The sequence below is a fragment of the Chamaea fasciata genome, unplaced genomic scaffold (assembly GCF_029207755.1).
Source record: "Chamaea fasciata isolate MVZ Bird 193981 ecotype frontalis unplaced genomic scaffold, bChaFas1.0.hap1 SCAF_2, whole genome shotgun sequence".
Taxonomy (NCBI): Eukaryota; Metazoa; Chordata; class Aves; order Passeriformes; family Sylviidae; genus Chamaea; species Chamaea fasciata.
The window spans coordinates 105,880,314-105,897,996 of record NW_027094087.1 but is presented as its reverse complement, the minus strand read 5'-3'; the positions used below and the strand labels follow the sequence as shown (position 1 = coordinate 105,897,996).

The 17,683-nt window shown below is 36.3% G+C and overlaps 1 protein-coding gene across 13 annotated transcripts in view; it reads left to right on the top strand.

The window, feature by feature from the left end:
* Positions 1-17,683, top strand: part of DMD (dystrophin) — a 990,047-nt gene that overhangs the window by 867,311 nt on the left and 105,053 nt on the right. For all 13 annotated transcript variants that reach the window (XM_066176982.1, XM_066176984.1, XM_066176989.1 and 10 more), the window contains one exon: positions 6,242-6,302. In XM_066176982.1, the coding sequence (XP_066033079.1) occupies positions 6,242-6,302 (61 nt within the window). The remainder of the gene's footprint in view (positions 1-6,241; positions 6,303-17,683) is intronic.

The window sequence follows — 17,683 nt, the reverse complement described above, 5'->3', positions numbered from 1 at the left end:
CCCCCAAAATTTTATAATCTTTTTGGAGTTATGTTGGATCTGTAGATCCAAAAGAAAACTGCTTCATTTTTTCACCCTGCTCAGTTTAACTCAGATGAATTTAACAACATTCCCATATTGTCAGAAGTTGTATGTTGTGTTCAGTTTAGGACATTCTTTTGTCCTCAAGCTCCATGACTAAGATACAACAGGAATAATCTATATATTTACATCAGAATTTTTCTGTTCTCTTTTGCTATGTAAGACATGGACTATTTACCAAAGATTTATTTTTCAATTTATCTAATTTAATCTGCCAAAAATCACCACCAATTTGATTAGGCCATTATATAACCTCATTTGATCAGCCAGTTTCAGGGACTTCATCTTTAAGAGCATAAGAGTGCAGCAGAAGCTAGCAATGTGGAGTACCTGCATCTTGGGGTTCGTGGGCCATTATAGACTCTATCTGTATTTCTTTTCTCTATTTCATTCAGTATTCTGCTATTAAACAAGTAGATTCTTGTATTTTTGCCATTTTACAGTCCTGTGACATTTAAGAAAATGAGCATTAGATGGCTTTTATATTTCACAATTCAAAGTGGCATTTGGAAACTTCTGGAAACACTATTCATGATTAAAGGTGTGCATTATTTAGGTCTTACTGTATAATGTTGACCCTTAGCTGCAGATGATAAATCTGAAGTTAGCCATAAAGATTCCAGCAGGAAATGCAGGATGGAAAAGCGTCTTTTAACTCTTCTAAAATGACTGCCATAATTGTCTCTGATCACAGGTTGAACTTTTTCGTGGCTAAAATTCTCTTCTTAGAGATTTTTAGTCATTAAAGATGACTTCTTCTCTGGTTAGATATGCTCTAAAAATGGTATATTTGATAAACTTCTACATGTGTGCTACAGCAACAGGTGCTGACAGTGTTCCAAGGAAGTAATGTGTGTTTGCTTGGGCTTAAGAAGGGCAGAATCCAAGCTGAGAAGGGGCTCTCTATTTCCAAAATGCCCATGTATCAATCCCTATGTGCAGCTGGGGCTTGGAGCAGAATAGACCCCAGGCGGTGTAGACCTTATGAAAGGCAGGTTTTGATTGATGTTTCTGCCCTGTAGCTTCTCAGCTGAGTACTTGATGTATTCTGATATCAGTTTCTCAACTACATCATGCAGTATTAGACCTCAGTGCCACACAACATGGTCTGATTGTTCATCAGTCTTACCTAAAACAATAAAAAATTCACATAATTTAGAAATCAATCAAAGTCTTTCTTGAAAAAGCTTATCTTTTACAGGTATATAGTGACATTTGTTGCAAAGGCTCTCAAAGAGCTTGCACATTATGCAAACACTTCTATTGTGTCACTGCCATGCAGATACACATTTTGGAGGTGGCATCCTGCCAGCCTGCATCATGCACTGATTATGGTGGGGAAATATTGCTTGTGCATGTTCTCTAAGGAGGAAAAGCATGACCTCCTTATAGTCTCTGGCGAGCAGACTATTTTCTCATTTATAATGTGTCATCTGAAAATAATCAAAATATAATACTCAGTGAATCTTTGAAAAGTTAAGGTAGCTTACACAGACAGAAAATTCTGATTCTTGGGGAATCAGAGTCTTTTCCTGATGCAAAGATCATCTCATCTTTTTCTCCCTGCCTGCCTTTATCTGAAGTCACCAAATCCATACCTTGCTGCAGTGAAAATAACTGGCATAAAAACAAACTTTATCTGAATAAATAAACAATTTCTTAACTCTGTTTGTATTAAGGTATTAATGATGATAATGCTTGGTAGAACAGTGTAAGTCACACAGATCATGCAGGTAGAATTTCCGGGCTGAATCAGAGAATTATTATCATTAAAATTTGAAATGTGAACATAATTCAGCACGTTGCTGAGTTACAGACACTATGGCCACCAAACAAGATAATGGGAACGTAGAAATGAGCTCACTTTTAACTACCACAATGCTGAAAGGAACATATAATAAATATAATAAATTTCTAACAAAGTGAGAAAAGAATAATTGACAGGAGATATGTAACTGCTTTGTGGTTTCTGTCCAAAACCCCTTAGTGAAAATTAAGTCAAAAGATTTTTTTTATTTTATTTAAAACTGGAAAAGTACACTCATATGGTGACTAGAAGTCTGTGCTGACTATTTAAATAAGGAACACTGAGAGTAACACTTAAATGTGGACATACTGAATTTACTCTTTCAATAGCTGAAGGAGAAATAGTTTACCATCGGTAAACATACATGTATTTTTCATTATGTTTGCAGTGCTAAAGTGAAATATTTATAAGATTATTTTTTGTAGTATCAACTGCTATCATCCTATTTAATATTTCATTCAGATCTCTGCATAGATTAAAACAGTACTGAAGTTCAGAGAGCAAGCATGCCACAGTTTCATTATACATTTTGCCAACAAATAAGAATGATCAGCTTACCATCAGGAGCTATGTTCACAGGCAAAACAAGTCTCAGCTCTTAGAACACCTACAGAAAGAAATAAAACTCAAAAATTAGGTAACCATTAAAATTATGTCAATGCAAATAGAGTGTAGAGAAATTTAAATTAACTCTTAAAATGCCCTGTATTTTATTGTGGTGTTTAATCTCAGTCACAGCATTGAAAGTAGCTAGGTGTATGGTAATGGCTTCTTACACTGTGCAAACTCAAGCAATAAAACACTTTGGAATTACTCTCAGCAAACAAGAAATGTCTGCTTCTTGAGTGCTGCAGCACACAGGGATACCAGAGCATATACATATAAAAGAGTCTTTGCTAGCAAGACTTTTAGGTGGACTTAACCATTTACCTGCACTAGTTTTGTAATGGACAGTAACACTGTATTGATAACCAAAGATAAGAAACAGCTGGTCTCAGCGTCTGGGCTTCTGCCAAAAATGAAATTATTATTCTCTATGCATAGCTGTAAAAAGTACTGCACATTTTGTCAGCTCAAATTTATGCAAGGTTAGAATCATCCAGGAAACCAGAAGTATATTATAGACAGCTTCACAGCAACCTCTTGAAGGAATACTAAATCCAATTATGCAGAACATCACAGAATTGTTTGTTATTCCTATAGCACTTAGCTCTCATGAAAGCAAAAGTATTTGTTCCTCTTCTAACAGATCAAGAACACTATTATATGTAAGATTTTGTGATAATAAGTTATGACTGCAAAGCTCTTACCCAGATTAATTCAGAAGCAAGAGAAGAAATACATCTTCTGAAAAATACGCAGCCATCTATTCTGTCCTTTAGCTATTGAATTAAAAACAAATCTTAAAGTGAAACAACTGTAACTTGGCAGTATTCTCATTGGGAATATTAATGATTGCTTGGGAGAGAAATATGTAACAAGGTCAATTTTTAGTTAATACTGAAGGGTATTTTGTTCTCAAAAATGATAAGAGTGTAATCTGATTCGAATTATTCCTCAGACAATGCCAATTGCCATGGGTAAGAACCCTTACACTTGTCACTGAGTAATCATTTTAAAACTGGTTGATGGATCACATATTAGTACACATTAGGTTAGTATTACTGAATGAGAGCATGTAAAGAAATCACATAGTAACTGAGAGTGTAAAATGAAATGTTTATCTCTCTCTAACTCCTTGGCTTTTGTTTCCTACTGCCATCTAGAATGGAGAATATTGGATCAGTCATCAAAATTATATTTTCAGCAGTTTTTTTTCTTCCAAGTAGAAAGAATATTTAAGCATCATGGTTAAGAATTTTGTACGAACCTGAAAATGGGGTTAAAAGTTATTTTGAGATTTTTAACATCAAGACATTGCATGATATTCTATTTTTGATACTTTTTGCATTTCTACAAATCACATAACAGATTGTATCTTTACATCCTTTGAGGCTGTAGCAGAGCACAGGAACTGAGCAGCTGCAGTTCATGCTACCAGGAAGAGCAGCTCAAGGGACAGCAGCCTTGGCCATCGCAGCTCCTCAGCTGTGCAGTCTGTGAACAAGGAACCAAAGGCTAGTGCCTGGCCCACTAACGAGTATTTAATCATATATAAATTGAGTGTACATTTTAGTATTTGTATTTGAAAGTGCATATGGTTTTGTGCTCCTGTGTTTGTGGGCCATGCTACAGGCTTCAATGGCAGTGCAAGTGTGCTAGTTTTCCAAGAGATCTAAAACACTGTAATTAAAATTCTGGTTCTTGCACATTTTGAGAGGTACTGATTCTCATGGTTCCTCCCTTAAAATTGCCTTTTGTTTTTTTAAAGACACAAATATGTGTAAATGTAAGTAATAGGAAAGCAATGACACTCAGCTTAGCTACAGATGGCTGGCTGGGGGTTGCAGACAACAGCAGAACGTGCAGAGATGCTGAGGTAGAATTTTCAGAACTCCTTGGCCACCAGCAATCTGAAACAGGATTATCACATTTATGGAGAGAGACTTTTCATGAGGGCATATAGTGATAGGACACGGGGAAACAGCCTTAAGATGAAGGAGGATAGGTTGGGATTGGGAGTTAGGAAGGAATTCTTTACTGCAAGAGTGGCAAGGCACTTGGAAGGCTGTGCAGAGAGGTTGTGGATTCCCCATTCCTGGAGGTGTTCAAGATGAGGCTGGATGGGGCTCTGATTAACCTGGTCTGACAGCAGGTTCCCTACCCTTGGTGGGCAAATTGAAACTAGATGATCTTGAAAGTCCCTTCCAACCCTAAGCATTCTAAGATTCTCTTTCTTCCGAAAATATTCCTTCCTTTCCCTAGCTTCTTAGCATTGTCCAAAATTTATACGAAATTCATTCACCCTCTCCCCAGCCTGTATCCTGTTACCACCAGCTCTTCCTTCTCCTCTTCAGACCATTTATAATGGCACCAGTTTCTCCCATGGCTGATTTGTATCCCCTCTGGAGTCCCTAGTTTCTGTGAAGCCCTTCTTCACAATTCATGTGCAAAAGTAGTGAGATTTCCCTGTACAGACATTTTAGAGGCATGTTTCATCTCTTTCTTCAAACTCTTATTTCCACATACTCTGATATGTGGGCAAGGGAGACACACTATACTTTGTTCTATAGACTGACTTCTGTGAATATGGTACAAAGTAGATGAAATATGTATATTGGTAGTAATTATTTGTGTGGACTGTGATTTGTTGATTTCGATAAAGCAACTCGGGAGTGGTGTTTTTCAAGTATCTACTCTGAGTGAGAGAGGGAAAGAAAATAGAGATGGTCAAGGAGCTAATTGCTAGTTGTCCTAGTAACAATTTCTTTCCTTTGTGAACAGCAGGGGGCACTAGAAAGAAGGGTTATACTGTGTGAAGCAAACAGGCTTTTTTTTCCTCCATTAGATGACTTTTCTTACGTTTTCTGTTTTAATCATTATATTAAAGAAGGAAAACTCTTGGTTCTACTTTTTTTGACAGATAAAAACCTCTTAATAAAAAAATTATCTCTCTGATTATGCCTGAACTATAAATCATTTCTGCTTCTAATAAAAAATAATTTATAAATTTTTTTGTCAAATGAGTTTTATAAAAACCTCTTTTGCAAAAATATTTTCATTGTGTTGTAAGCTGATTTCGACATATAACACCATGATAGCCAAATGATTTCCTCTCTATTTGTTGTGATCATGCTATCATTTTGTCCATTATTTTGTCCATTACTTCCATATTGGAAGGCAGTAAGACACAATTAGTAATGTGGACAAATAAAACTAAAAATGTCCACCATTTAGAACAAATCAGCAAGAGAATAACAAACAAAATACTTAGATGGTCTCTCAGTGTAACGCCACTCAACATAAAATGTAAACAAGTGCATAATTCTGTTCTTAGAAGGATGGGATGTGCTGACCACACAAGGAAAGAAATAGAAGAAAACCCAGTCAAACACCTTAGCAGGAGGAATCCTATAAAAGAGCATGCCAGAAAGATAGGTTGCTTGCTCTGCTTCGTATCTGTTCTGTAAGCTTAGCTTTCAAGGAGTTTTTGTATTTATCTTTGCAGCTGAATGAGTTCAATTTCTCTCAGATTAGGACAGAAGTTTCAGAACAGCAGGTTAATCCTTCCTGCCTTCATGGGCAACTGAGCAAACAGACCTGTATCAACGTGGCCGAGTGTAAAATTGTAATTCTAGAGATTAACGTTGTCTTTCCTGTTTGACCTCCTCGTTTCTCTTCTAGGTATGTTTGTATGTATGAATGTATGTGTGCAGTTATTTATTTATTTATTTGCTTGTTTGTTGTTAACAGCCTCTGTCCAAGGCCCCTGGGAGAGGGCAATCTCACCAAACAAAGTGCCGTATTATATCAAGTGAGTATAAACAGTAATTCATTCCAGCTGTTTACATTTCTTATTTAAGAGGAAAGAGTAATTTCCTTAAATGATTGTGAATTGCTTCTATAGTGTCTAAAAAACCTGCAATACATTTCACAGAAGTGTGCTAGTTATCTAAAAACACAGTAGGATACGCTGATTTGTAAGTTGTTTGGGTTTATGCTACTATAAATCAACTCCAAATAAATTAAAGCAGCTTTGAGGTACCTGGATTATAGTTTAAATTGTGCCATTGCCCTCTATGTATATGTTTGGCAAGTTTTGCAAAACCTAAAAAACCCAAGCATTCTGAATTGCAGTTGTAAATGTGATACACTAGGGGGTTTTTTAACCCTACAATTTTAAAAGGTTTATAATAATTTATTAAATAATAATTTTAATAATTTATAATGGTTTTAAATGCATATACTCAATACTATGCATTCCTTTAGGGATAGTACTTGGTAAAGTGCATAGCTGAGGAATTACATGGGGCAATTAGTCCCTAAAGCCTAATCTTTTTGAGTTTAGTTTCCAAATTAAGCTAGTTTGCTTTAAGAGTTGTGTGTGCACAACAAATGAGAAAGACATTTTTAAAAAATCACAATTTGGAAATACCCGCTTCTCATGCCCTAAACAGAGCCACCACACAACAACAAAAAAGATGGTTTAATGCATTTCTTTTCTTCTCATTTGAGTTCTTTTCCTGTAACATGCGCTTTGAACTACTTATCCTACTTCTGAAGGAAACAGGTGATGAAATACCAGCTATAAACACTGTAGTGAGAGTAACAAAGACATGGGTATTCTTTAATACACCTATTTCCATGGCTCCTCTTCATGCTCCCTAAACACTTTGGAAGCTCAGCTAATGTCACTGAAGCCATTTGGTTGCGGAGAGCTCTTGCAGTGGCACTTCACTTGCAACTATCACAACTGGGTGAACTTCCACAGCAGCCTTAGAACAAGTATTTGAGTTATGCATGAAGGAAACTCTGTGGTGCAGTTCAGAGGTTCAGTTATACCTGGCTAAGCTGGTTTACTGTTGCATTAATCTTGTAAATTTTCTGATGTTTGCATTTGGCTATGAATAATGAAACAGTCATGAAGAAACTGGAAAACTCTGTCAAGAAGGAGGGGCAGTCTACCACAGACAGGTTGGAAAGCAAGTCAGTGCTCTGGCATCTAAAACTCAGTTTATGGCACGAACATGAAGACAAAGATCCTCCTTTTCTCTTTCACATGGCATGACTTGCCATTGTTGGGAGGGGAGTTTGGCAATTCTTAAAGCAGGCACAAAATGCACTTCATGCTGTGCTTGGCACCACTGTCTGTGCCACTCACATCCAGCAGCTAGGGGGAACTGGCTAAAATGGTCAGTGCTGGTGTTCCTTACTCCTCCCTACTTTTTAGTCTTCTGTTCTAGGCCATTTACAAATTCAAAGGAATATGTTTATTTTGTTCACTTTGAAAACCATTTTAAAAACCATAAACAATTGCAGCATTATGCCATGGATCCTGATTTAGGATCCTGCCAGCTACACTAGTTTGTCATAAATGAGTGATTCAGATCACTTGAAGAATCACTGTCAGAGGTATTAACAAGAGTGGGTTTAATATGAATTTATAAAAGTGAATCTTAATAAAGTTCAATGGCAATGTTCACTCTATATAGTTACTATAAAATACAAAGGAAAATCAAGTTCAAATCTATTTCAAATTATTTACACATTGACCAAAGATCCAAAGGGTGTTAGACTCTCCCAATGGGTCATGAGTTCCAGAGCAGACCCCTTTGCATGTAAAGTCCTGATGTAGCTTAGCTGTATCTAGGTCCAGACTTAGTCTCAGACTAGGACAATGGCCTGTGTCTAAAGGAATAATTTCCATAGATTTCATTAATATTTATTTAGCATGCTACCAGCCACTTACCAAGGATCCATAAGTGAGGGGTTTCTCCACCTTGGGTAAGGAAGGATTTCTTAGTCTCAGGTAAGGAATCTCAGCCCTTGAGAGGAGTCCCAGCTACAAGGACTAGTCCAGTTCTAGTTTAGAGAATTCAAATTGGTTTGGTTATTTGTAGAAAAGTCTCTGCCTCAAGGAATAACCTTGAGAGTTGTCCCAGGGCAAGGGGAGGTCACTGCCGTGCAGCCACACTGCCCAGCAGGGAGAGCGCAAAGGTGGCTCCCTGAGGCTGTCAAAGCTAGGGCATAAAGTGCTTGGCTTGTAGTCAAATTTAATACAGGAGGAAGCGTATGTGTGAACCTCCTTGTACCAACAGCCTTCTTTGTTCTTTGATAAAAGACCCCTGGCAAAGCCACCTGCTGTTCATGCATTACTCACACAGTGTTCCAAGCTCATGTGCATCGATGCTCTCTGGGTCACTCTGCCCCTTTGGGAGTTTCTAGAAGAGTTCTTGGACTGGCTACAGCTTAGGTCTTTACTTGCTTTGAAGTCTGTACCAAATTACTGATAGTTTGGTTAAGGGGTCAAGTACATCTGTCATACATTACTAGTTTAATTAAAGTTTTAATTTAATCTTTTATGGAAAAACTTGCTGTCCTTGAGATATGAAAGAAAGTGGTCAAGTTTTAATGCCTTTTACTGAGCTGATATATCTAGTGCCTTCCCCAGCTATCCTCAGTCATTTTTTTTTCATTCATTCTCATCACTCATATTTCATAATTGCAAACAACTAAATTGTTTTCTGTACCTTTTTGGCCTTTAAAATAAACACTTTCTTTCTAATCTTCAATGCATTACTTCTTTCTTAGTTGTTAATTCTCCAAAAGAACTTAATGAAGACTAAGAAGATACAGGTAGCATTCTCTTCATGTTTACATAATTTTCTTTCTGTCATCAATGTAGAATATTGGCGTTAACCCTCTTCATTAGCCGAATTTGTTACACATTTTACTCGTTTTCATTTTATCTGTTTTTTCCTTGATGATTAAATGTTTTATCTCATCACTTGCCCATTTGTGGTGATTATGCACTCAATAATCCCTAAATCAGGCAGTACTTCATGCTAAGTCTTCAGCACCAATGTTCATTTATGGTTAGGTATCTTCAAGACCTGTGATTTTCCTGGTTAAAATTTCATTTGTATACAGTTGATTAATCTGTAGCAACTAGTTGCTTCTAATGCCATTACTTCAATAAATTCCCTCTTGAGTTTATTCACACCAGTTGGTTTTGAGGGGATGTGTTTTTCAAATTGTATTTGTATAAGGAACATTGCCATGAACATGATTATCATGATTTTCAACAATGTACAACCTGCTTCAGCTGTTCTGGGTGTCTGGAAATTGGTGGTTTCTTGGCCTAGTGTCAGCCCCATGAAAATTGTCTTTCAATGACCTTGCTTCGGCTGCTGCATTTCCTTCCACCCTTTCATGTGCTTCCCTCCTTATGGAGATGACAAGCTAGACCAGAACTTCAGGCCCACCCTTCTCTTCCCCTGCAAACTGAGGAAATCTAGTTTTTGTGTTCCAGGACAGCAGAAGCATCCCAAAGTTTCAGGGGGACATGGCTGCTGGGGCACTGAGCACTTGCTCAGACCAAGTGCTACTGAGTTAAAAAAACCTTCTGCTTTGCCTCTGAGGTAAAACATGTAGAATTCCTTGAAAACACATTTTATCCAATCCTTTTCATTTTGATCTTTTTTCTCCTTGACATATTCCTTGTGCCTAGTGCAGAATTTAAAGGTTTTATTAGATTACAAAAGGAGAGGACTATGAAAAAATAGTTTTCAGTTTAATCAGTCCTGTTCTTTGAAGACCTTGATCCTGCTCTTACTGCAGTGCAACCTACAAAATGGAAAAGAAGAAACAGGCACAGGCATGTCTGTACTCCTTATTAATGTTTTAGGTACTCATTAAAATTTCTAAATTTAAGTTTTTAGAAGACAAAACAGGCAATTACTTTACATTAGAAACCTGAAAAGCAAATGGAAAAATGCATACCTCAAAGACTACTACTGAATATGTGTCAAAAGATTTTAAAAAGTCTCAAATTCTAAAAAAGGTAGATAATAAACGTAGGGAGGCTGTGGATTTTTACATCGTAATTCAGGTTAGATCACATTTTAGCAGAGCTCACCACATGATGGAAGGGATCTCATATGTGCATGCATGCACAAGCATACTCTTATCTTCCAATCAAACAGATAGAGGAGCTTCTCCGAAGCTGTGACAGGTAGCAAATCAAGTGTCTACTTTCCATTTTGCAGCACCAGAAGAAGTGTCTGGTCCTGCTGCATGACCCAGTCCCTCTGCAGTGTCTGCCCTCCCAGGGCACAAGGGGACATTAAGCAGCTCTACTCTGAACCGTGTTGGCATCTCTCTTGTCTGTCTCTTATCCTCTGCTCTGCAAATTTGGCCATTACTCAGTGCTAGGAGATCTCTGTTGCCCCAGATTAAAGAGGAGGAGTGGGATTGAAGTCTGCAACATACTTTCTCTCTAAAAAAATATTCAAGAGTCCTGCCATCGTGAATGTGTTAAAATGTAGTAGGTGTGACTTCTATATTTGTACTAATCTTTGACATTATTCTTCTTCCATGTATCTAGCTTGCCAGTTAATAGTGTCTGTCTTCTTACCCTCTTGCTATGCCCATTCTTTTGAAGGATTTAAAATGCTTCTGCAAAAATACAGTAGTCTTTCATCTCAGTGCTTCCCACAAAGGAAACCTTCCAAGTTATTTCTCAGCCAAGCTTATTTTCTTATACAGATTATAGCAGTTCACTGAACTTTGTCCTGCCGAGGACAAAGCTGGATTCTCAGGAGCACAGCTTTGACTCCTTGAGAAGATCCATGTGAGGCTCTCTCTACAAATTAGCTATGCAATGAACTAACTCCAAGGACAAGGCATCTCCATTTGCTCACTCTCTTCCACATTGTAGTTTCCTATGAGAATATTTGATTTGCATTTAATATATCAGCTTGTGACATACATTTTTGCTAGTTTCAGATCCTTCATTCTTTCCCTACTTCACACTGGAGATCTAGCAGGCCAGTTTCTATAAACATATTTCTTTGTTGTCTTAATTTTTAATCTCCCTCTCAATTGTTGTTTAACCATGCAGAATTTCAACACAGAAAAAAAAAGCTAAGACCCCTGAGTTTTCATTGTAAAAGCAAACAGATTAAAACCATGATTCTTTTACTTTTGTTCCACTTAGAGACAGGATAAATGAATGTATCTGAATTAAATTCTGCTAAGATAAAAAGTGAAGAGATGCTGTTCTGAGAAAATCACTTGGGTTAATTGTTTCTTCTGCAGAATGTAGATAAGTACAAGGCACAAAGGGAAGTAGGAAATATCTGTCAGACAGAGCAGAGAGAGACATGGAGAACCATAAATAAATAATGTATGATTATGTATATGTAGTGAGTGAAGCTGTGAGCAAGCTACGAAAACTATGTGTACGGCTGACAGTTAACCTAGCTACAAAATACAAAATACAAAAAAAAAAAAAAAAAAAAAAAAAAAAAAAAAAAAAAAAAAAGAGGTATTATTTTGGCTTCTTAAAAGCATAGTTATTACAATTTTTTCCTGTCTTTCAATTCTGAACTCTGCATAGGAAAATTGAAACTATTGTGAAGGAAAGAAAAAACATAATACTTTTTAGTTTGCTTTTATGTGATGTAAATTCTGTCTGGCATAAAAACCTAAATGATATTTCTTAGAGGTTTGTCCAAGTGCAGAGATTTTCTTTATGATTTGTAGGGTTGTGAAGCCTTGGTTCCAAAACTTGTCACAAAAATTTAAACTCAGAATGTAAATAAATGAGAAATCCTGAGCCTTTAACTACCTTTATAATGAAAGCAGAGGTTACAAACAGATGTGTTCCTGCTGACTGAGCAAGAGCACTCAAGAAAGATATCGTGGGTCTGCTCCTCGTTACCATCTGTCAGCAGGGAGTTACTGCCCTCACATCAGACGCAACTGAAGGGGATTTAATTTGTTTTTAAATTAATTATAAGTACTCAGCAGCAACTTTAGTATATCCTAGCTAATGTGGGGGCTGAGGGCAGGGCTATAGCCTCTGGTTTGGGGCTGTGTGGCAAACCATGTGCTTTCCCTCCATAAACATAGCTCCAGTTGTAGAGGTTGGAGAGCAGCTTCCTTGGGTGCCCACACAGCACCTGGTCCTCTTGATGGGACACTGCTCACAGTGGAGAGTAAAGCTCTTAAGCTTTGTTTTCAAATTCACTCAGTGCAAATGTTCATGAGTATATAGTCTTAAGTACTACAGAGGGGTTAAACAATGCAAGGGTAATTTTTTGCCAGGTTAAATCTTAAGATATGTTATGCAGGTAATGAGCTGGGCAAGAATTTTAGATGAAATCTGAATTTCCTGTTTTTCTAATTAAAGGGAATATAGCAACATTTTAAATCTATTTAATCCAGCTAGTCATTGCTTTCGTGCTCTGGGACTGGGAGATAAATATATGAACTGTTTTTATAGGCAATAGTGTGAAAAAGTAAACTTTCGGTCCTGTACAAGGAGTTCATGTATTTATAGTGTAGTAGAATATAATTACATACCTTTAAATATTTAACTTTTATCATACCTGAAGTTGATACATTTATTGTAAGCTGAATGTGATTTTTGCTTGAATTTTACTTCATTTCCATTATCTTTGTTTTACTCCAGTTGTTAAATGTAGCCTGGCGACACTTAACTGAAGTAAATGAATGAAAAATTGCATAGCCAATATAAGCTTTACAAAGTTGAGTGACATCTATACAATATGGTCCTGTTTTATAGAGTATATGCCAAATCTTCCATTAAAAAGTAGATTTTACAGCTGCTCCTGATAGCTAAAATGTATTGCCATCTACTCAAAGCCCATCTTTTAAACAGTGTGGTTAATAAGCAGGATTCTAAAATAGGAATTATGTTTGATTTCCACTGGAATGCTTTGAACTTGAAAAGATTAGACACATCAGGAAAAAAATAGCAAGATTTGCCTGTCAGAATTTTCTTTTTTTTTTTTTTTAAGATCACTTACGTACTTAATTTAGATGACAGACAAAGAGGAGACAACTTCTGACAACTGTCCAATGTAATATTCAAGGCAATGGGGAACAATATCTCAGATTCCTTACATATTCTTGTTATATCAAGAAGTCTCATACTTCCTTTTTTTCCTCCAAAGACTGACAGCTTCTCCAAAGCAGCACTTGTCACATCTATTGCCTGCATTGCCCTTGGTCCAGTGTCCCTTCAAATGCAGCCACCTCCACAAATAAGACAATTTCTCCATTTCACACAAGAAAAATTCCATCCGTATAATAAGGGAGTCGGCATTAAATTTATTCCGCTTCATCTACTGTGCCTTTTTTTGTCCTCTTTGTGATCTCCAGTCTAAAATAAGGCAGGAGTGTAATTGCTAATTGTGCTTTAAGAAAGGTCTCAACACCTGTGAGAAAGCAGTGGGTATGGCCAGGTATAATTTACAATTCCAGCTCTATGTGCTGTGGATGCACAGCCTTGGCTGACTGAGGAATGTTCTCATATTGGCACCTGAGGCCATGCAACAACCCAGAGCAGACTGAGAGTGCAATAATCGGCCACGCCAGCTGGGCTCTTTCTATTTCCTTAAGTGGCCTGTCTGTCAGGGCAGGGTCAGGTGTTTTCCTGGATTCTTTTTCAAAATTAATTCATGGATCCTGCTGAACTACTCTTGAATGTATTCTTTCTCTGACCTTCTAAGACACCAGTTCTCCTGCTGACTGCAATTACTTTGTATTTTTCAAAATATTCTGCACCCGACTCTGCAAACACTTCTTGCCATGAGAGATTTGTTTAGTCTTTACTTACTGAATCATGACTATGGATTATTGGGCCCATTTTTCTCCTAATGGGATGCCTTTCAATGATTTTTTTTTCTTCTTGTCAAGTAATACTTGAAATCAGTTCTGTGTTGCACATCAGTCCTGTGATATCCTTATCTTTAAACCTTAAATCTTGAGAACTAGTTTGTGTATCTACTACACTTAGGAGCTACAGATTCATGGGGCACATAAAATGAATTAATTGGAACTATATAAATTTCAGCAAGGTTGCAGTTAGACTTAAGGAAGGATTCTAATGAATAGGTTAAAAATGACCAAATCATCTATATTAATTTTGCTTATTTCTCACTTTCTGTTTTAAAAGTTGAATTTTATGACACAAATTATATTTTCAAACATGATCTTTAGGTTGGGCAGCTTCCTGCAGGCTCCTTACTTGTTTTGAATTTCAAATATTCATTAGATAAACTTTGATATTAGGAAATTTCTGGCTAGATAATTTAAGAAAAACAAACCATTAAAAAATGCATCTCATCTCTGAATGAATTGCTTTTCTCACAAGTAATTTTTGTAACAAGCATTCGTGGCATTGCATTTTCCATGGCAATTGAGCTCAGAAAATGAGATTATGGTATAACACAAGCAGCACCCTTTATATAACGAGCCTAGCAGGGTCACTGGGTGGTGTATACAGCCTACAGTGTAGAATAGTGAGTAGAGGTCAAACTTTGCTCATTATCACCCACCCACTCTGTGTGTCAAGGTCCTCCCTCCTCTTTTTCAGCAGGACCAAAATTTGTTAGCATAAATGCCATATGTAGGTGTTAGTTTGGGAGCTTGAGGGGGGCACAAACTCAACACAGCAATAAATTACTAAGAATTAAGGTTCCTCTAAGTATGTGCAAAGTTGTTATTTTATTCTTCACTTTTTTAGTTTTATTCTTCACTTATGTACTTCACACTTTATAATGTGAACTTATGCCCTATTATGTTAATGAGATTAAATGGTCAATTGAGATGTGGAGTTTAATGTTAAAATTTTTATGCAGTAGGCAAAGGTTTTAAAGAAATCTAAATATTTAAAACCATGATAATACAATCTCATTCAGGTATTTTATATTTACCTAGATGTCTGCTAGGATAGTTTCTATTATTTCAATGTTTAAGTATTAGATATCTGGCTAGTAAAGAACCCAGATTGCCTTTTGAATTTTATTATGTATTTGTCTCCCAGTTTTCTTTATCAAGATATTTTTTCTGTTCACTACTGCAGAGGTAATACAGGAGTAGAGGGGCAACGATACATTTTTCTGGGCTTCATTTTTCAACAAATTTAGCTCAATTTCTTTTCCTCAAAAGCTGCATTATTGGAGAAAATGTAAAATTTTTAATGCTTGAGGGTTATGACACTCTGCATGAAGCATACTAAGGAAAATTGTAAGAAAGAAATGTTATAGGCATGGAGTTAAAGTGTAAAGAGTTGCTAAAAAATTACTGTTTGTCATGGGAATAGATAACTTCATACAAACACCTCAACTATATATGCGACATGGAGCACTATGATAAGATTTTAATCATAACCCAAAGCTTTTCTTGTTGAGACACGGTTGTTATACTTTGTTAATGATTAAGAGATGCTTTTGCAGCAGTAACTTGCTCACAGACGTCTCAAGGAGATGTTTGCTTAAGGGTGTATGGTCATACAAATGTATTGACCTGAAAAATATGGAATAAAGAAATATGAGGAAGATAAATAAAAAGAAATAAAATTTCAGTTAAATAAAAATACTGAATACTAAAATATTTTTTGTTTCCAAGCACTGTTTTCCAATCCACCATTTGCTATCATGGAGGTTCTATTAGCAAAGGGATACACAATTTAACATTGTAAAGAATGTGACAAAAGGTGAACAGATTCTGCTGCAGGCTGAAAGACAGAAAAACTGCAACTTCATTAGAAAATCAGAAGCTGCATATGTCCTCCCAAACCAGTAATTTTTACCTAATGTTTCATCTTCAATTTAAGTCTGCTTAACTGCCTTTAACTTTAGGACTTCATCAATGGCATTGCTCTTAGGTGACCTTACCTATGCACCTTTTTTGAAAGCATAGGAAAAAAGTGAAAGCAATTGCAAATGTGACTTGATGCAACAACAGCAGCTGCAGAAAATAGGATACAGCCATAAAGAGTGGATATGTCCCTAAGGAAACCAGTGTGTAATTTAGTTTCAGATATAAACATAGAGAGAATAACAATATGAAACAAACTCTTAGGTGAATATTCCCTCAATGAAGGGTTCACTTGAAGGTCTAAAAATGCAAATTTGATAGGAATCTTAAGGTTAAAAAATACCTTATATGCACGTATGTGCATTCTGTTACTCCAGGACTCCCTCTGCTCAAACAGTTAAGGAACAATTTGAAAAGTGTTTAAAGTAAAATTCTCATCAGTGAGGGTTTCTTTTTTTAATCCTGTTTGCTGAGAATCCCTGGAATGTATAAATCATGTACTGCGTTTGATAAATATGACTAAACAGCTAAACTCAGAGAAGTTCCGAAGTAAAGAAGCCTACATTTATGGTAGTTTTTCTTACATCTTGATTACAGTGTTGCATGTCATTAATTTGCATTTACTTCTGTGCTTGAAAGCATCCTCTGCTTCCATTTTATCACCAGCTCCAGTCATACTGCAGTTGCCAATTTTACTGAGCAGATTTTGTTAGTAAATGAGAAGTTCCAATGTGAAATACTTTTATTAATCAGCTTTTAGCTACCACATGATGTTCAATTACTTTTTTGCTGTTTTGCTGATCCTTGACTATAAAAACATAGTCATTGAATATTAAAGTTTGCATTCACAGCAGTGTTGATATTCAATGCGCCTTCTATGAGACAATGCTAGTTCAAGTTCATTTAAAAAAGTCTGAAATTTTACTCAGTGTAAAACATAAAACTAAACTCTGTAGATGAAATATCACTTAGAGATATTCACCAACCAAAACGATAGGCTTTGGGTTGGTTGTTTTTTTTAAATATAAACCCCACAATGGTGGTTTCAATCAGTATAGAGGGCTTGCATTTATAATTCAAAAATTGCTGTGTGTTTTGTAATTGCCTTTGTGAAACACAAAGGGAAAGCTGGCTCTAAGTGACAGCCATATTCTGTACTTTCAGAGGTAACTGAAAAGCACATTAGACAGCTCTAAATTTTGTTTGGATTAAAATGATATGATTTTCTTGAAGTAGCCCTAAACTAAAATTACACCAGGCACAAATCTGAATAATCATCAATTTCAATATGTTTGGATTTTATTTTTGGGGGGGACTCTGGGGGATTTTGTTTGTTTGTTTGTTTGTTTGTTTGTTTATGTGGTTTTTTGTTTCTTTGTGGTGGGTTTTTTTTGGTTTTGTTTCGGTTTGTGTTTTTTGCGTGGTTTTTGTTTGGATTTTTTAAGAAGTTTTTGGGTTTGGGGTTTTTTTGTTGTTGTTTGGCTTTTTTGTTTAGTTTTGTTTGTCTGTTTGTTTTGTGAACACTACTTAAAATTATCCTAAAAGAAAGAGGACTACTCAGCC